The 17,903-nt window shown below is 42.3% G+C and overlaps 1 protein-coding gene across 1 annotated transcript in view; it reads right to left on the minus strand.

The window, feature by feature from the left end:
* Positions 1–17,903, minus strand: part of dnaaf11 (dynein axonemal assembly factor 11) — a 38,717-nt gene that overhangs the window by 14,659 nt on the left and 6,155 nt on the right. Inside the window, exons 7-9 of the mRNA XM_084007442.1 lie at positions 5,945–6,022; positions 4,587–4,652; positions 3,970–4,039 (exon numbers count right to left, since the gene is read on the minus strand). Coding sequence (XP_083863568.1) covers positions 3,970–4,039; positions 4,587–4,652; positions 5,945–6,022 — 214 coding nt within the window. The remainder of the gene's footprint in view (positions 1–3,969; positions 4,040–4,586; positions 4,653–5,944; positions 6,023–17,903) is intronic.

Genomic DNA, 17,903 nt, shown 5'->3' on the forward strand with positions numbered 1-17,903 from the left:
CACACCACCCATCCAATCAAGCTGACCCCTGGCATAAAACAACCATCCATAAACACGCTAACAGCTCGGAGTGGACCCATGACATTCAGCAAGGGCTAAAGAACTCCAAACCTGCAGGGCTCTGTTTGTTTGAGGGTGAAAACTGGAACAGAAACAACCATAGATTACACCTCTTGGTTTAAAGCCTGGCCAAAGAGCTGCTTAATCAGGATTAAAGGTTGCTTTGGTCCGTTTGTGAGATTGAAATTCTCCACACATTTCCTCAGTGCTGCTGCGGAGAGCACGGCGAAGTGGACACCTTGGCCCTAAATATATGCTAAGAGTTGTAGCCTTACAGTAAAACATTATAGGACTATTTTTCCTGTGAATAAATATTAACCGTCTTAATATTTTGTGGTCTGAGCCACATTCTGTAAAAGATCAGTTTCTAAACTGAATATTTTATTTACATTTGAGCCATAATCTCCCTGATTATTTTATTTATCTTGACTTTGCAGACTTGGTTCACTAGCTAATTGCATTGGTACGACGACGGTAGCGATGGTAGCGATGGTAGCGACAGTAGCTGACACTGGATCCTCCACTTTTGCAGGTAATAGGTAATCTTTAGCTGGACTGACCAGAGAAAGAGGGGCGTCTTGGCATCTAAACAGCTGACATTTGAGGGGGGAAATGTCTGAAGTACACAGCCAGGAAATGGCTTTGCAGCAGGTGTAATAAACTCTCTCCATAAACATCAGAATGACGATTCAGCAGTTTCTCACAGCATTTTATTTGCTCTAAATCGGATTTTTCATCCATCACACTTTCTCTCTGCCCCCGACTCAAGCATCATCTGTGATCACGAGTCTCTCCATGCTGCCTACCAATTAGTATCTCGAAGCAGAGTGTGAAAACATGACGATGAAAGAGGAATGCTGAGATTTTAGATGAATACAGTGGGCATATGAAGGATTCAAATATTTAGCACAGGGATGTGTAGACTGAATGAAAGGCTTATTTTAGAGCCTGCATGAAAATGCTTTAAACTTGCATTCTCTCTTCTGGCCATCAGGGGGCGACTCCTCTGGTTGTAAATTAAGTCTGATTGCATGGAAGTATGAGAAAATGACTGTTTGTCACTAGATTTATTATCTCAGTAAACATTGTAAACATGAGTTTAGGGTCTCAATCTCTAGTTTCAATTCTTCTTCAATACAGCATGATGTTTATTTAGTAAATTATGATCCATTTAGAGATATACAGTAGAATAGACCATAGAGCCTGGGATGCTTTAGGGCAGGTCTACCTTGTCCGCAGTCCAAATGTGGTCACTTCCCTTCACTGGTTTGCAAATATTCCAAGATGGCGACTGCCAAAATGCCAAACTCAAGGTTTCAACACTGTAGTCAACAAACCAACGGTTGACGCCACGATGACTACGTCCACTTTTATATTCTACGATAACAACACACTCTCAGTGTCAGCTACGAACCCCTGTCAGCACATTGGCCTTTTCTTTTTTTTTAATTTAAGATTATTTTTTCGGCTAGAGCGCCGTTCAAGCCTTTTATTATTTTATACAGACAGTGTGAAAACAGGGAGAGAGAGGGAGAAGGCATTGCGGGAAACTGATCCCAGGCCAGGAGCCGAGGACGTTGAGCCTCTGTACATGGGGCGGCTGCCCTAACCACTGCCCCACCGGCCGCCCCAGTACATTGGCTGTTTCTGGTGTTTGTATAAACTAAAGAAAATCAAATTTGCTGAAAAACATTAATCTGATCACAGGTTTAGACATTGGAATCACTACTTTTATTACTTTTATATTTGGAAGCCAACAGAAAGAGGAAATGTTTAAGAGCAAAAGCACATTGTCCCCTCGACAGAATTGGTGCCAGTAAATGATGAGCTTTTTCCCTTAAAAGAAAGGTCATAGTATGACATTTTTCCAAACCTCATAAAGACGTGCCTTGAGTTAAAGCATGTGACGTCAAACCTCAGCGACTATGGTTTGTATCCCGACTTATCCCAACGTTAGTTTCTTGTAACCGTGAAGGCAATTTGTCTCTAAATTTCATTACGTTTTGGAAAGCACCAACAAACACTGGTTTTCTGGCATCTGTAGTATAGTGGTTGTTAAATAGTTTCCAAATGACCAGGCACAAGCAGTCTCACGGTTCGTCATAAAATGCAATCTACTGGTATTGTGTGACACGAATTGTCCATTTCCCCCCCTATTGTTCAGCAAGGAAACATTGCAAATGGAAAGTCAATTAGGATCCTTTTTTCATGGAATTAAAAAATCCACATGACAACAGCCAGAGCTAGTGATGTAGTATAAATATTGAAAAAGTCTACTCATGGTGGGCAGCTGGGGAGGTTTCACATGACTTTAAACCACTGTGTGTTGTGACGAGACGCGTGGTTTTGTTGCTTAAAGCTAACTTAAATTTTGTAGCGTAATGTCGTCCCGATTGACAGAAAAATAAAGGAGATGCACGCATGAACAACACTTGAATTACATTTGTTTTAAGGTTGTGCTGAGACACACGAAAAGAATGGAAAATTTGTGTACATTTACACGAATCAGGAGACCATTTCACAAACTGCCGCGAGACTGTGTTGAAGGGTGAGGCGAAGATGCAGCTGGTAAATACTGCAGTGTTATGTTAACAGTGGGCTGTGAGCCTGCAGTGGGTCTGGCTGAGCGCCTGCTGCTGCCTGCAGTCTGGAGGAGGAGATCTTTGACTTGTCAGCTTCATCAACACCTTGCTGTGACAAACCAGAGCTGGCACTCTTGTGCTTCTGCAATCAGCAAACCAACAACCAGCTCAATAGATCCGCCACCTTAACTCAAAGTATATATAACATGGTTTAACTCATTAAAATGCATGCTGGTATTGGCAAGGGCTTTGGTTTGAATCCCCAAACTCGCTGGATTAACAAGTGTTTTCTTGCCAACTTGTGTCGCAGTGCCCTTGAGCACTTCAGCCCTTCACTGGCTGACAGCAGCACTTTTTGGTTGAACTGGCCACCTTCCAGTATCAATGTATGGGGAATGAATCTGAGCGAGCGCCGAGGTCTTTTCTTTAGCAAATACACATTTAAATATAATAAAATTACAGGTGAGACCTTGTTTTTGATGAGAGATTTTTAGGGAAGCAGATCTGAAATTAAAGTTAGTTACAGGTTGAATAATGGCACACAAGACCCAAGTTTGTTGCCTAAAACTAACCAACTAGTTTTGTTGTCTTAACCTAACCAAGTCGTTGTGTTGCCTAAACAGCCTATTCTATCGCATGTTGCTCAATCTCGGCTGCTGTCCTTTAGTATGTTAAAAATCCTGCATCATTGTGTGTGTTGTCTTGTGTTGAGATAAAACTTAAAGGAGTCATCACCTGGTTTTATACGTATCCAGCCCCCCTTGGATCGCTTTGGATCAATTCGTAAAACTTATTAGAAAAAAAAAAAAAAAATTTAATCAAACATTGAGCTTGTTCTGACCCTTTTTCGTACCGCGATTTTATCACGCGAGATTACGCGCGAGGTTTTGACTGGTCCGGATGTGCATTGTATAATATGTAATGAGGCGCGCGTTGATTCGCCGCAGGAAGGACAGAGCCGGGGGGGGCTTGCCTGCATGCAGACTCCAAAACATAATGGCGGCGCTTCGGCGATTTCAGGTAGCGGACGGGGCGGGGTTGGGTGGTGAAAGAGGGGTGGGCTTATGCAAGTAGCCGCCACGGTGACGTCACCGAAGGCGCAGAATCAAAATCTCGTGCTTTAGGAATGCACACCCTTGTGTGCTATTCCTGTTCGGAAAAAGAGCAGAAGCGAAAAAACGGCGCCACTTTCAAACTCCAGCCTTTCAGGCAAGTTTCAACTGAGGTCAAACACAGATATGCATGTTTTAACAAGAGAAATTGCGATTTCCAGGTGATGACTCCTTTAAAGGTTATCAACTCATCTATTAGAATGACGACGGCGTACCTTTCCTTTGACTTTGACTCTGGCGTACGTTGGCTGAACATCCACGTCGATCAAGGAGGTGTCCATGTGTCTGTAGAGGGAAGTGGAGGTGGTCACTTCATATAAAGAGACCCAGAAGTGTCTGTAGTCTACATACTCATTATCAACTTGAGCTATGGGGCTGAGCTGTTTGAACCTGGACTTTAAATGTGGACAAGCAATCATGATGGTTGTGAAGTTTCCAATGTCTTTCAATCATTTAAATCACTTCAATTTGATGAAGTGCAGCTCAACACCAACCAGGACAATTTGGGTGTTGACAAAAAGTTAATCTGACACTGGTTCTCAGGGGCTCCCACTGTGCAAACAACAAATAAAGAAAACCAACATAATACCAAATTAACAAAGGGAGAAACTGCAAACAATGAGAGCTACTATGTACGGCATAGATATCCATATATTTACCATAAATACAGTTGAATTAGCTAAAGAAAGTGTGTCTCCACAGTGGCTTTGAATTTCACAGATATGGTTAGAAATGTAGTAGAGTGTGATAAACCAACAACCTGGGTTTTTATTATATAATGTTAATTAAAAACCAGATGATTTGTTCAGAAATTAGGCTCATTATTTTGTACCTGTACACTTCAAGGTTTAAGACAATGGTGTTGGTTTCATCATCTTCAGTTAGAGAGAAGTCAAGCCTGGGAATGAACACAGAGAGGAAGAACACTAAAATTGTCAAACGCAAAACTACATCAACTGGAACTTCAGACACTGTTTCTAAGCAGTAGTAGTCACATCAATCTACACAACAGTCATGGTAAGGAATACTAACATTACAGGCATGGGGCTCTGACTGTCATCGCCCAGGTTGTAGTGAGCCACACTGTCCAATCTCTGCTGATGCAATGTGATTCATCATAAGGATACATTCCGGACCTCAGCTCAGATTACAAATGAAATCAAGCGTGTTTTAAGGCCTTGACACTGTGGCCTTTCTCTGGATACAAGCCTCTGGCTAATGGAGGGCGACCAGGGTGACCCACAGCTATCAGGTTGCCCCCCCCCCCCCCCCCTCGCTGCTGTAGTGCTCTGATCGCAGGCGAGCCAATCAAAAGACGGAGGCCGCTAATAAAGCAATCACACAGCACCTGGTGGGTTTTCCCCACCTCGCTGTCTGAGCAGTTTGACCAGAAGGAGGTAATCGAGGGTCTCAGAGAAAACACATTACAGTTACAAAGAACTGTGACAGGAAACCGCATCACAGCGGAGCTCTGTTTTCTTCATTATTTTTTCCGAAAACAAAATTGATGCAGTTGATTGGTTGTGTTGTGTTGCCCGAACAAAATGACAACCAATTATGTTGCTGAGTGGATTGGTCGATTTCCATCACAGTAGCTGGCGATGCTGTACCACTGCAACATGACCAAGTTACTAACATGAAGGAGTGGAGTGGAGGAAGAAATGACTTTACTGCAGTACAGGTACTAATACCACACTGTAAAATATTTTGTTGCAGTGAAATTACTAATACCACACTGTGAAAATACTGTTAAGGTACTAATACGACACAGTAGAAATACTCCGTTACACTAAATGTATTAATACCATAATATGAAAATGCTGTGTTATAGTAAAAGTACCAATACCACAATGTAAAAGGACTCTAGAAGAGTAAAAGTACTAATACCACACAGTAAAAATACTGATAGGGTAAAAGTAGTAATACCACACTGTAGAAATACTATGTTACAGTAAAAACCCTAATACCACAGTGTATAAATACTCTGTTCCAGTAAAATGTTCCTTTAGTAAAAGTATGTCAGTAGAGTATTAAACTGTGACTGTTCTACTATGATATTTTCTATCATCAGATCACTATGACTCAGCATTAATGTGAAATCAGGATTTTACTGCTGCAACACTGTAACCTCGTCAGCATCTGTTTTGCACCTTAAACTAAAACTTTTTGGTAAAATATGTCTACGCTTACTTTGGCTCGTTGACGTTCATGACTCGTCCATCAGGGGTGATCAACGTCCTCGGGGCCTTCGGCTTCTTCTCTTTCTCCCTGCAGGGAAACAGCAAAGCATGAGCAGAACAGACAGTGAGTGTGTGTGTGTGTGTGTGTGTGTGTGTGTGTGTGTGTGTGTGTGTGTGTGTGTGTGTGTGTGTGTGTGTGTGTGTGTGTGTGTGTGTGCATGTATACGACATTCATTTCATTGACATACCATCAAACCACTAACACTCTGCTGTGTTGCAGCCGCCACCAGCACGTGCCCATTTGATAACCTTTTATTTGATTTCTGTATGATCTTCCAGATTGTAACTTTAATTAAAATTGATTGAATTAATCCAAAATGAAAGCTCTAGTTAGAGCCAAAAGAACAACTGTCCACCGTGCAGATTCCCCATTCTTCTCACCCATGGAACATACCGAGCACAAAAAGGAATTCAGGAAGTGAATGCGTAGCTCCAAGAAAAGGATCACAATGTAGGTATTCATGAAACTCCTCTTGGAACTACATCATTCAGATTCAGTGTATTTTTAAACTGAAGAACATTTTCCTACACACCACCGCATCTAGAGGCAAATGATTTACTGCATTTTCTTCACCTGCTGTACAGCAGTCACTCCATTAGCCACATGTAGCAGGCGGTAACAGAAGCACAGGCAGACACCCTTCACATATGTCCATCTATTAAGCCCACTGAGCAGCAGATGAATGAGTCGGCGGGCGAGGCAGGTGAGTGTTAAGCGCTCTGCAGAGGGTCGGCCATCATGACCTCCCTGCAGCCGTACGTCAGCCTCAGAGAGGAGGAGCGTGACAGCGTGTTCGAACAGCCTTCAATCTGCTGAACTCAAGGATATAGAGTTCATGGTTTTATTAGAGGGATGGGCTGCAGAGAGACCTCTAATGAGTTAAAGTGGTGCTGTGGAGTCGAGCAGTGAGACGAGGCACTAACACTCCCTGGGTTAATAGGGCCATTATCACAGTCGCCTAAGTTAGAGTCACAGTCAGGCCAGAAAAATGAATGTTCTTCCTCAAATGTTTTTGTGTATTTGCCCAGAGTCAAGTTCGGTACGCCTTGTGAAAATAGCATTCAAACTTTGGTACATGAAGAATTATAACCCCAAACCATAATTTTACAGTTTATATATATTTTCTAATAAATGACATGTGTCCGTTTCTTTTGTGTTCCCAGCTGCACCAAAACCTTTTCCGAAACCCATCATCATCGTCATTTTTCTCTAGGTGTAAATTCTGAAGCAAACCAGTTCACTTTATTCCAAAAAGAATGTAGAGAGGTTGCACCAACTTTGGTGTATTTTTTCTTCTCCTGGAAATATAGCCAAAATATTTGAAGGTTAATTTGGGTTCATTACAACGTGGATCTTATTCTGAATTATCTTTGGGATTATTTAGATCACTAGCTAATAACTAACGTACCTCATTGCTGTATTGATGTATTGAGTGGTCTCTTCCAGTTTGCTTCAAGGCGAAGTTAGCAATACTTGATGAGAATACTGCACCGAAGAGATGCACTTTCATCTGGTACACTTCTAGTGGTTTGATGTCTCCCTCAGGCCACCACAGGAACCTGAGGAAGTACTGGTGGTCTTCCTGTACTTGTACTTGGTAGTACATCTTCTGCAGCACATTTTCCATTAAGACCTTGAATTCTTCAGCGTAAGTAGGATTTCTCTTAAATTTCCCAGCCAGGTTAAATGTCCGCTGCAATGCCATATTCTAATTGTTAGGCATAATTAGCTCCTTGTCTCGAAAAGGCAGGGGCAAGATGTAATGTCCACTTTTGACCACATTTGAACTTTGGGCCAGCTCCATAAATCTCCTGTCCTCGCAGGACATCTCCTTCTTCTTCTCAGATTCCTTTTCTGGGAACTCTTGGAGGTATTGCCTGAGTGGCAGGTCTTTTAGATTATCCATTGAAATGTGATCGACTGACATTGATGTTCCACATTCTTCCATTGCAGATGAAGACTTGAGGGACCCATTCACCCCCCGACCGAGACGTGTCTTCACTGCATATGGTCCATTATTCTGGCTATTGATTATGTGCCAGGGTTCCATCACTTTAGGAACATTCATTCCTATCAACATCTCAATATCAGCTTCAATCTCTTCCACTTGGATTCCACAGAGGTAAGGTCATTTTCCCAGTTCTGATTGGGTAAGTAGGTTTTCCTTTGAAACAGCTGGATCATCAAAGAATCCAGGATTCACTGCTGAACAGTAGAGTGAAGTGGCTGTTCAATCCTCTGTCAGGAGCACACTTTGAAGGAGTTTGGGAACGATTGATCAGATTGGTTAAATAAGGAGCTTTCACGATGAAATGCTCAAGACGGCTTGATGTGAAGTCGAGTTGATTCTCAACGACAGGCCCATCACGACTGTATTGACTGATACAAACAAGTTGGAACCCCTCACACCGAACCATCTACTACAACTGAAAGCTAAACCCCTCATGCCACCTGCACTCTTCTGCAAAGACGACATCTACAGCAGAAAGATGGAAAGTCCACATTGTCTTCATTGCGGATCTATTCTGGCAAAGATGGATTAAAGAATTTCTGCCACTCATGCAGCAACGGCAAAAGTGGACCAACACGAGAAGAAACCTGAACGTCAACGATGTGGTGGTCATCGTAGCTGAAACTGCACCAAGGAACTCATGGCCCCTTGGCCGTGTAGTAAAGAGCCTGCCTGGCCCAGGCAGGGTCAAAGGGCTCGTCTGGAGTGTTTTGGTTAAAACAAAGACGAATACACCGCAAAGGCCCATCGATAAGCTCTGCTTGCTTTTGGAAGCTGAAAGCTGAGCTTAATATCATGCCTCTGCTCGACACATGCCCCTGTACACACATGCCCTTGGATTTTATTTTGTTTCACTTTCCCGTAAAGTCAGCCGGAGTTTTCTGTTTAAATTAATTATTTAATTTCAAGTTAAACACTCCCTATGCATGCTTTAAAGGACAACCTCTTGCCAGGAAACAAGAAGGGTGAGCAAAGGGTTTGCCAAGACAGAGTCAGAAAATTATTTTATGGACAGTATTGCTGTGGATTTTCTTTTTCTTTGAAATTACACCAGGCACCAGTCCGAATTATTCACACGTCAATATATATTTTTTTAACAGTTTTTGAGTATTTTCACACACAACGCAAATATTAGAATTAAAAAAAAATGTTTTCAAACAAGGTAGTTTTCTGAACGGGTAAAGGCATCAACCAATCAAACTGTGCGTAATGGACACAAACCGTACACATAGTGTACAACAGGGAAGCTCCGTAGTCCGAACCAGCAAACTTTATTACTCCTTTCAACCTTGGCAGACCAGATTCACTCCTTCTGTCACCTTTCACAATAAAAGCTTTACACTGTGTAACTGTTTACTAGAGGAAACTACAATTCACTCTAAGAATTCCGCTAAAAGGAAACTCAATAATATAGTATTAGCTTAAACTATACAACAGTTTACCTTGACTTTACAGTCACACACTGCTCTGGGTCAATAGGATCAACTATTGGAAGAAGATGGCCGTTAGTATAGATCATTTTGATGCGATATAAAGTATTGTCAGGAGAGTATGTTTTATTCCTTTCTTGGTGATTAAAATATCCTGAATGAGAATTAATGATTAGGAATGAAGAAAGCTACAATTACTCATTGGATTTTCAATTTGTGACCTTTTAAAATGAACCAATATCTACTCCCCCAGACCTTACAGGTTGCATAGGTGCAGGAGTTGTAAACAGTCCAAACAATGCCATCATGGGACGCCATCATGCCACTTATCAGTCTTTCAGTCCACACACCCGGAGAATATAACACATGAAGCAATGAAGCTGTTCTGGATGATCGCAGTCGTTGGCTTTCCCTTAGTTTGTCATCCATCTGTGATTTATGTTTTCGCAGCCAATTGGATTTAATGTAGCAGGAATTCTTATGATGGACAAGAGCCATCGATTGGAGTCCATTTCTACCAAATGACTGCAACCATTTGGTTGATCATTTGAGGCCATTTCTCAGGTGTGGTTTCATCGTGTGAAATACATAGTGTTTGTTTGTGTGTAATGAGGGGGTGAAAGAGAGGACAAGTATCTAGGCTGGCTCTCTGCTCCATAAAATCTTCTTCTGTAACTCTTTTTTTTTCCAAAAGGGGGGGTGTGACAGGGCGTCTATCAAACTGCTGAGTCATGGAGACATCAGGGCTGACAGCTTCACTGCCGCTTTGAGTGGAGTCCAGAGCTGAGGACGATCTGTTCAGACAGCTTTCAGTTAGCCATGTGCAAACCCGTCTGCAGAAAAGCCCCAATCCACGCTAGATCTATCTACGATCACTGAACAGAGGCCTTTCAGGTTGGAGAGAAAACCTTCTGCAAAGTCTCCGTTCTGTGGTGTATTGTGGGGATTTACTGCACACAACCTGACCCAGGCTCAACGTGAATTGATCATGTAAGAATCCCGCTGTATCTTTCAACTGTTTACCTCACGATTGCTGTGACGAAGGATAAAATTGATGCCGCCATGATAAAAAAAATCCTGTCCGTGAGTATTTCAACGTTCTGGTGTTAAATACATCAATAATATGTTCAACCTCATACTGGAGGGGGGTTGTGAGGTTTGGAGACTATGATTATGTCGTGTAGTAGTCATGTACCCTCTACAACATCCGTAGGATCCGGACTTTCCTCATAAAAGACGCAACGCAACTCCTGGTCCAAGCACTGGTCATCTCCCGCCTTGACTAATGCAACTCTCTCCTAGCTGGACTCCTGGCCTCGGCGACCACCAACCATTGCAGCTTATCTAGAATGCTGCAGCACGCCTCGTCTTCAATCTACCCAAATTCTCCCATGTGACCCTCCTCCCTGACCTCCACTGGCTCCCTGTTGCAGCACACATCCAATTCAAGACGATGGAACAGCACCCATCTACCTTCAAACACTGGTCAAACCACACGCCTCAACGCGAGCACTTCGCTCCTCTACTTCAGCTGGCCGGCTGGTACCACCATCGCTGAAATCAAACAAATGTCGCTCAGCAAAGTCCAGACTCTTCTCTGTTCTGGCGCCTCAGTGGTGGAATGAACTCCCGACTAATGTCAGGACAGCAGAGTCACTTGCCATCTTCCAAAAAAGGCTCAAGACTCACCTGTTCACCCACTAACAAGCCCCCCCCCCCCAAAAAAAAAACACTTCTATGTTCTTACCTATAGCACTGTTGTTCTTAAGGTGTCCTTGCTGAACAGCTACTACTTTACTCAGACGAGGACCTAACACTTGTTGCTATTTTTTTTTCGCTCTTACTTTATCAGCAATGATATGTTGTGGTTTCTTTCTTTTGACAAATGTACTTATTGTTAGTTGCTTTGGACAAAAGCGTCTGCTAAATGCCCTAAATGTAAATGTACTAGTGGTGTGGCCAAAGAAATAGAATAAGAGTAGACTGGACAATTTTCGGTGGTCATCTGACTGGTTCAGAAAATGGCGTTTGTTGTTAGTTGTTATGGTGATCACGTGTCTGTGTTTTTGCAGTTCACCAGGAAACACATTCTCACTCCAGTGCATCAAATAATGCAGTTTTGTCAGCACTCCAAAACTGTGATACGTTCCCCTCCGTGTCAGTTTGCCTGTGTCAGCCATGGCGGGTCAGTAAACGCTCATTACCTGCATGGTGTCTTTTCTAAATTAACTTATGTCTAGGAAGTTAGGTTTAGGAAAAGAGCTTGGTTGATGTTAACTTCACTAATTACTGACTCACATTACTATTGACTCTAACAATTCATGCTACTAATTGACAGCGACAGCGGTCTCCTGGATGAAAGTCCTGTGTTTGGGCCACCAGCCCACTGCGCAGCACGTTTTCTATAACCTCCTTAACGTTAAAGTATGGCACAATTAGCAAGTAAGGTACTAAGCTTAGTTCCACCATGCTTTATTGCTACACTGGGTATAGAAAATGGCCCACTACAACGGTTGCAGTGCAACGGTGCACATAAAAATGTCTTCCACCATTCTGCCATGCTGATTTAAATGGGAATGTCACTTCTACTAGTATTTACTGTAATTTCTAAAGTAGGATATATGTTTATCTATAAAGATTTGTGCTGAAACAATGAATAGGTTATCCATCTTTTCCAGCTCCCAGCAGGTACTTGTCACGGAGGATCGGAGGCAGCCAGGAGAAGCATGGGTGGCCCCTGCAGCCGGCCAATCAAAATACATAAAAGTGAGGTCGGAGGGTAAACGCAGCTCAGTCTGGAAGCACCTTAATGACGATAGAAGATTTTCATTCACAGTTTGTCATTAATCTCCACCATGTTTAGCAATGATGTTATTTTGTCCATGGTATAAAAAAATATTCTCTTTTATCAATCATGTTTTAATAGCAGCTGTAACTTTAAAAAACTACCCGCCTCAACATCTTCATTTTAACATTCAACAGCATAGCACACGTTATCTCCCTTCATGCACCCATTCATCTCATCCATGCACGGCAATTAACTGCCTCCATTTATCATCTGTCTATTTCCATCCGCCTTAAAGCTTCTACTGCGTTTTCAGGTTCAGCTCTGGAGACTGCAGGTCGGATCCGCTGCTCGTCTGGTGTCATCCTCCCTCTGGGAGGAACAGAGCAGCCATTAAACACAGAAGCGTCTCCTGGCTGACCTTATCACACAATCCACCTCGGGAGCAGGAAATTCATCTTTCCTGACAATCCAGTGACTGCACGACTGCATGCGTCAAGTCAACGCACTGTGACAGTCGCGTGCAGGGACACGGTAAAAACGGCAACACCATTTCACCCTGATTTTATGCTTGGACAGCATGCAGGCCTGGGATGTTTTTAATATGGATTAGGAGGTGGACTGTCACCGGTTGGCTTCTTAGCCATCACATTGGGTTTCTTCAAAAAGGGCATAGTCAGGCGTGTTATCTGACTATTCTTATCAGTTGAAAGGAGGTTTATTGTGTTTTTTCTGCAATTGCATTTCAGGTAAGAAAATGTATGACACCGTATTAGGGTCACTGTAGGAGAAAAAAAATGGAGAGGGGGCAATATTCCGAGAAAGAAAGTGGCACATTTCCAAGATTAAAAAATGTCAAATTTACGAGATTATAAAGTGGCAAATTTACATGAAAAAAGCAGAAAATCAAGGAGTTAATAAATGAATATATTTACGATGCTAACAACCAGCATATATGCTCGCTAACTTCCCATGGATCTACGCATTTATTTGTCTAATTAATATATAACAACTTGTGGGAGGTTGGGCTAAGATGCTAGGAGTAGTTTTCACTTGTTGTCATAGCAACCGCAAACATTCGGTGCAGATCCATAGGAAGTTAGCTAGCATAAATGCCCATTGTTAGCATCGTAAAATATGACTTTATAAACTTGTTAATTTTCGACTTTATTCATTTTTGCCACTTTAGCAACTTCATAATCTCGTAAATACTTTTACCTCTCTCGGCTCCATTTTCTTTCTACTGTGGCCCCTATGCGCTGTCGTAGAAATTAAATCACAGAAAACACATCTCTTTGAGGAGGGCAGGAAGAAAACATCAAGAAGAGAGACTAATCCACTAATCTGAGAAAAACAAACTGTGAAATGCCTCCGGGCTGATCTAAAGACTTTCCTGTGGGCAGGAGCAGCAGCGTCGACGGCAATAACACAGCAGGATACTTCTACAGAATTCGTCATACGCAGCTCGGCTATTCACGACTCTGTGGCTCGAGGTGTTGTGAAAATGAAACGCTGTGAGTCAGCGCTGTGCATCCGCGGGTCAGCAGGATGAGCAGAAACAAAAGCCCCCCCCCCCCCCGACGGAAAAACCAACAAGTAAAACAAGATCTGTCACTACAAAAATATATTTATTTACAGAGTTTGCGGGTTTCTTCTCTCTCCTCCGGCAGACTGACCTGTGCTAGAATGTGCTAGAATGGACAGTCTGCCTGATGGTTAAATAATCAGAGCCAGCAGGAAGGAGCGCTTATCCCCCTGTGAACTGGAGGCTGGATGTTGGTATCACGGAGCCCACCTCCACTGTCAGAGTGCCCTTGGACAAAGTTGAACCGCAGACCGACCCTGCAGTCTCAGAGGAGCTGGATGAGCGGAGGAGGCTTCACGTATTTATTGGTCCAGAGATGTATCACATGCCAGGTTTATTTGTGTGGTCTTTAATCACGGTTACAGTCCTGGCTTCAACTTTAGAGGGTGGTGCTAAATCAAGAGTGATACTCCAATAACTTCAACTTAGTAACTAACTACAAAAGGAAAATGCCAGAGAAATGATTCAAAAAAAGTAAAAAACTACAATCCACACAGAAAACGAAATGGTGGCCGTCACACCTAAACCCATGTATGGAGGGATACTGAACAACGACTGGCATTTCTAATGATAACCAATTGATCTTATTGGTCATGAGGGAATGATGTCACCACTGAGCTCATAGGTGGGTCATATTCAGGATGGCGTATTAGCTCAAAACTACCAGCAACTCACTTTTTTTAATGCATATTAATGCTCTGGGTAATTACTATAATCTAATTTGATTATTTTTCTATTTAAAACATTTATTATTATTTTGGCAAACAAATAACTGAGGAATTCATTCATTTTTTGCAAATATAAACTTGAATGTGTTATTGAAAAACATTGCAAAATTGGATTGTGAAAAAAAACAGTTTAAACATTTATTGAATGGCATAACAAAGTCAATGTAGAGTGATAAAAAATAATTATTATTTTTATTATTTTAATTATAATTTATGGCCCACTAGACGTGTGCAGCAGTGTCTGTATACCTCTATAATTAACGACCAGTGCTGGAAAAATAGCGGGAGAAACATCGGACCAACAAACTCGTATCAAAATGAGGGTGAATCTGGCGAGTGTCGTAACCCTCGTTGAGTCGGGGAGAATGTTCTGTTTACAAACCACAACAGACAAATCCTACTCATTGTGCCATCATGAGTTTTTCTCATGATTGAAGAGGCAGCCAATCTGCAGCCTAATCTTAATTTCCTTTTTACATTTTCCTCCATTCTTCCTTTTGATATTTCCTCAGACACTGGAGGCTTGTTCACTGTAAAATAAGCTGAGCGGCATCTAATACAACTAATAAATACAAGAATTGTTTTACATCTGAGTGATCAGTTCAAACACAACAACTCACTTTAAAGGATTGTGGAACTGTTTGCATTGAATCACAAATGCTTGTTATGTCAGTTGTAACAAACAGCTTATATATGAATACTTGTTTTTTTGCAGGCTCTGAAACCTGCACAAATAAGACAAACAGCCCCCCTTATCAAGGACGAAATGGAGCTTCAACTGAGCTGCCAAGCAAAAAGCATCTTGGTGCTCCTGTGCTTTTTGCGTGTACTTGAATTAAGTAGCATAGTTACAGTTGGTGCAACATTAACCCCTTTTACGAAGACAACATTTATACGTTGTCACATGGATGATTGCAATAACAAAAAGGGGCAAATTGCACTCAGATGGAAAAACTTTCTGGCAGTTCGCGTTGCGGCGCTATCGGCGGCCAAAATCCCATCTTAGTGAAATGGTCCGTCAATGTGATGACAACTGTCTCCTCTTGTCGACAGAGACAAGCAGGAAGTCTGTGAGTGTGTTAGCAAGACAAATTAAGTACAGTGAGATGAGGATGTGCGACACACACACACACACACCCCAATTAACACCCGGCAAGAGTGTCACCTTAAGGGTGAGCACTGATTAACGGCATAGCGGGAACAATAATTAGACTTGAACATATACTTTGCCGACTCACTAACAGCAAGTCCGGAACATGCAGCAGTTTGACTGGCACACGGCACGTGTTTCAGTTTAACAAGTGACCGTGTTAAGTGGTGACTCTCAGCCTAACCAACCATGGTTGGTTGTAGTGATGGCGGCTGTTGAAAACACCAGCAGAACTTGTAAAAGCCTTCAATCAGTTTTAAATACATCTGTGTTGTATTACCTACGCCAACCATTTATGGAAGTTACCACGAGCTGAAAGTCACCAGTTAACACAGTCACTAGTTAAAATGAAGCACCCACTTCTCTGCAACCATTGTGACCCTGCCTGAATTCTGTAGAACTTTAGTTGCATCGCAATATCAATTCTGAGGAAAACCAGATGTTCAGATGCTGTTAACAGTTTTAATTCAATGTTTAAAGCCCGCTAACTGGACTGGATGTTGGGGGCAACACACCACTTCTGTTGCAGGTGTCTGATTTTGATGACATCGGCTGTAAATGGTTTTATTGTACTTCAACGTAACGCTGTTGCCAAACTGTGTGGACACACTGACGTTTGCCATCCTTGCTCACAAAAAAAAGGTGTATACAGCAGTCACTGATGGTCCAGTGGTTTCAGTCTACACACCTAAACGCAGTAAATCATTCAGGATTATGGCATCCTCCAGCTCACCAACGGATTCATCAGCCAAACGTATGAACAAAACGAACAAACTGAATCCTCTCTGACCCCCTGAACCTGCTCACGTCTCCTCCACTTACAGTGCAGCTTGTTCTCGGCTGCTGTAACGAACCTGGAAACTTCTCATTAACCCGACGGATGAACCTGGACTGAACGTCCCTTCATCTGTCCTGCTAATTGTCGTGTCAAAACCTGATCTGGGTTGGGTTTTTTCATGGTGGAACTGATGTTACCTTCCATCCTGCACTGATAACCAATCACCTCTTCAACCTTAGTCATGGGGTCAATAAAGTAACTGATTGATTGATCCATTCATTTGATGATTGGTTGAGAAGGCAGCACAGGTTTGTGCCTCAGCACATTGCAACATCAATATTCATGAAGAATGGTGTGACATCTAAATTGAGGCACTTCTTATGACCTTATGAAAAGTATGTGGACACTCCTGCACCTTTGTGCATCACATGAAAGTGATATTACATAAATGTGTGTGTATATATTCATACAACATACAAACACAACTAGAATCCATCCTTGAATCTAAGTAGATGTTTGTGTCAAAGTTGAAGGAATTCCCTTGAGGCGTGAGATATCATGTTCACGAGAAAGAGGATGGCTTTGTTATATAATCAGCAATACTACAACATGGTATCCAATGTCCATAGGCTACATATACACCTCAACTGTCACACTCGTGTGTCCTTATACTTTTGGCCACTAGGTGTATACGTCAGCAGATGCAGATCATTGTAATGGGTTTCTTAAAGCTGATTCGCTCTGTTGATCACAAGCCTGTCTGCAGCCTCACTGGGACGATGGTTGGTGTTGTAGCGACATCCAGTGGCCGAGATGGCAAACTGCAGCCACAGAGAGTCAAAATGACAAAACTCCACTTCACTCTTTGTTATATTGTGCAAACTGTTATGTATTGATCTTTGACTTCTCCAGTGCCTTTTAATTTAACCTTTATTTAACCAGGTAAAAAATCCCTTTGAGACCGAGGAGCTCTTTCACAAGGGTAACCTGGCCAAGAAGGCAACAGCACAAGTCAGACTTCTCACACTTAGATTACTGCAATGCACTTTATGTCGGTATCAGCAAGAGCTCCCTTCACCGACTCCAACTGGTGCAGATCGCTGCGGCACGAATTTTAACAGGCACCAAGAAATATGAGCACATCACGCCTGTGCTAGCTAAGTTACATTGGCTACCCGTAAAATTCTGTATTGATTTTAAAATTTTAATGATCACTTTTAAAGCATCACATGGCCTAGCTCCAAAATATATTAGATTTATTGACCCCCTATGTGCCTGGGTGCTCCCTCAGATCAGCAATGCAGCTCTGCTGGTTGTTCCCAGATCCCGGCTTGTAACCAAAGGAGGCCCCAAAACTGTGGAACTCTCTTCCCTTTGAGATCAGACTCACCACAACTTTACCTTCTTTTAAATCCCTTCTTAAAAACTTTTTTTTTATATA

The sequence above is a fragment of the Eutrigla gurnardus genome (assembly GCF_963514095.1).
Source record: "Eutrigla gurnardus genome assembly, chromosome: 4".
In the NCBI taxonomy this organism is placed as follows: Eukaryota; Metazoa; Chordata; class Actinopteri; order Perciformes; family Triglidae; genus Eutrigla; species Eutrigla gurnardus.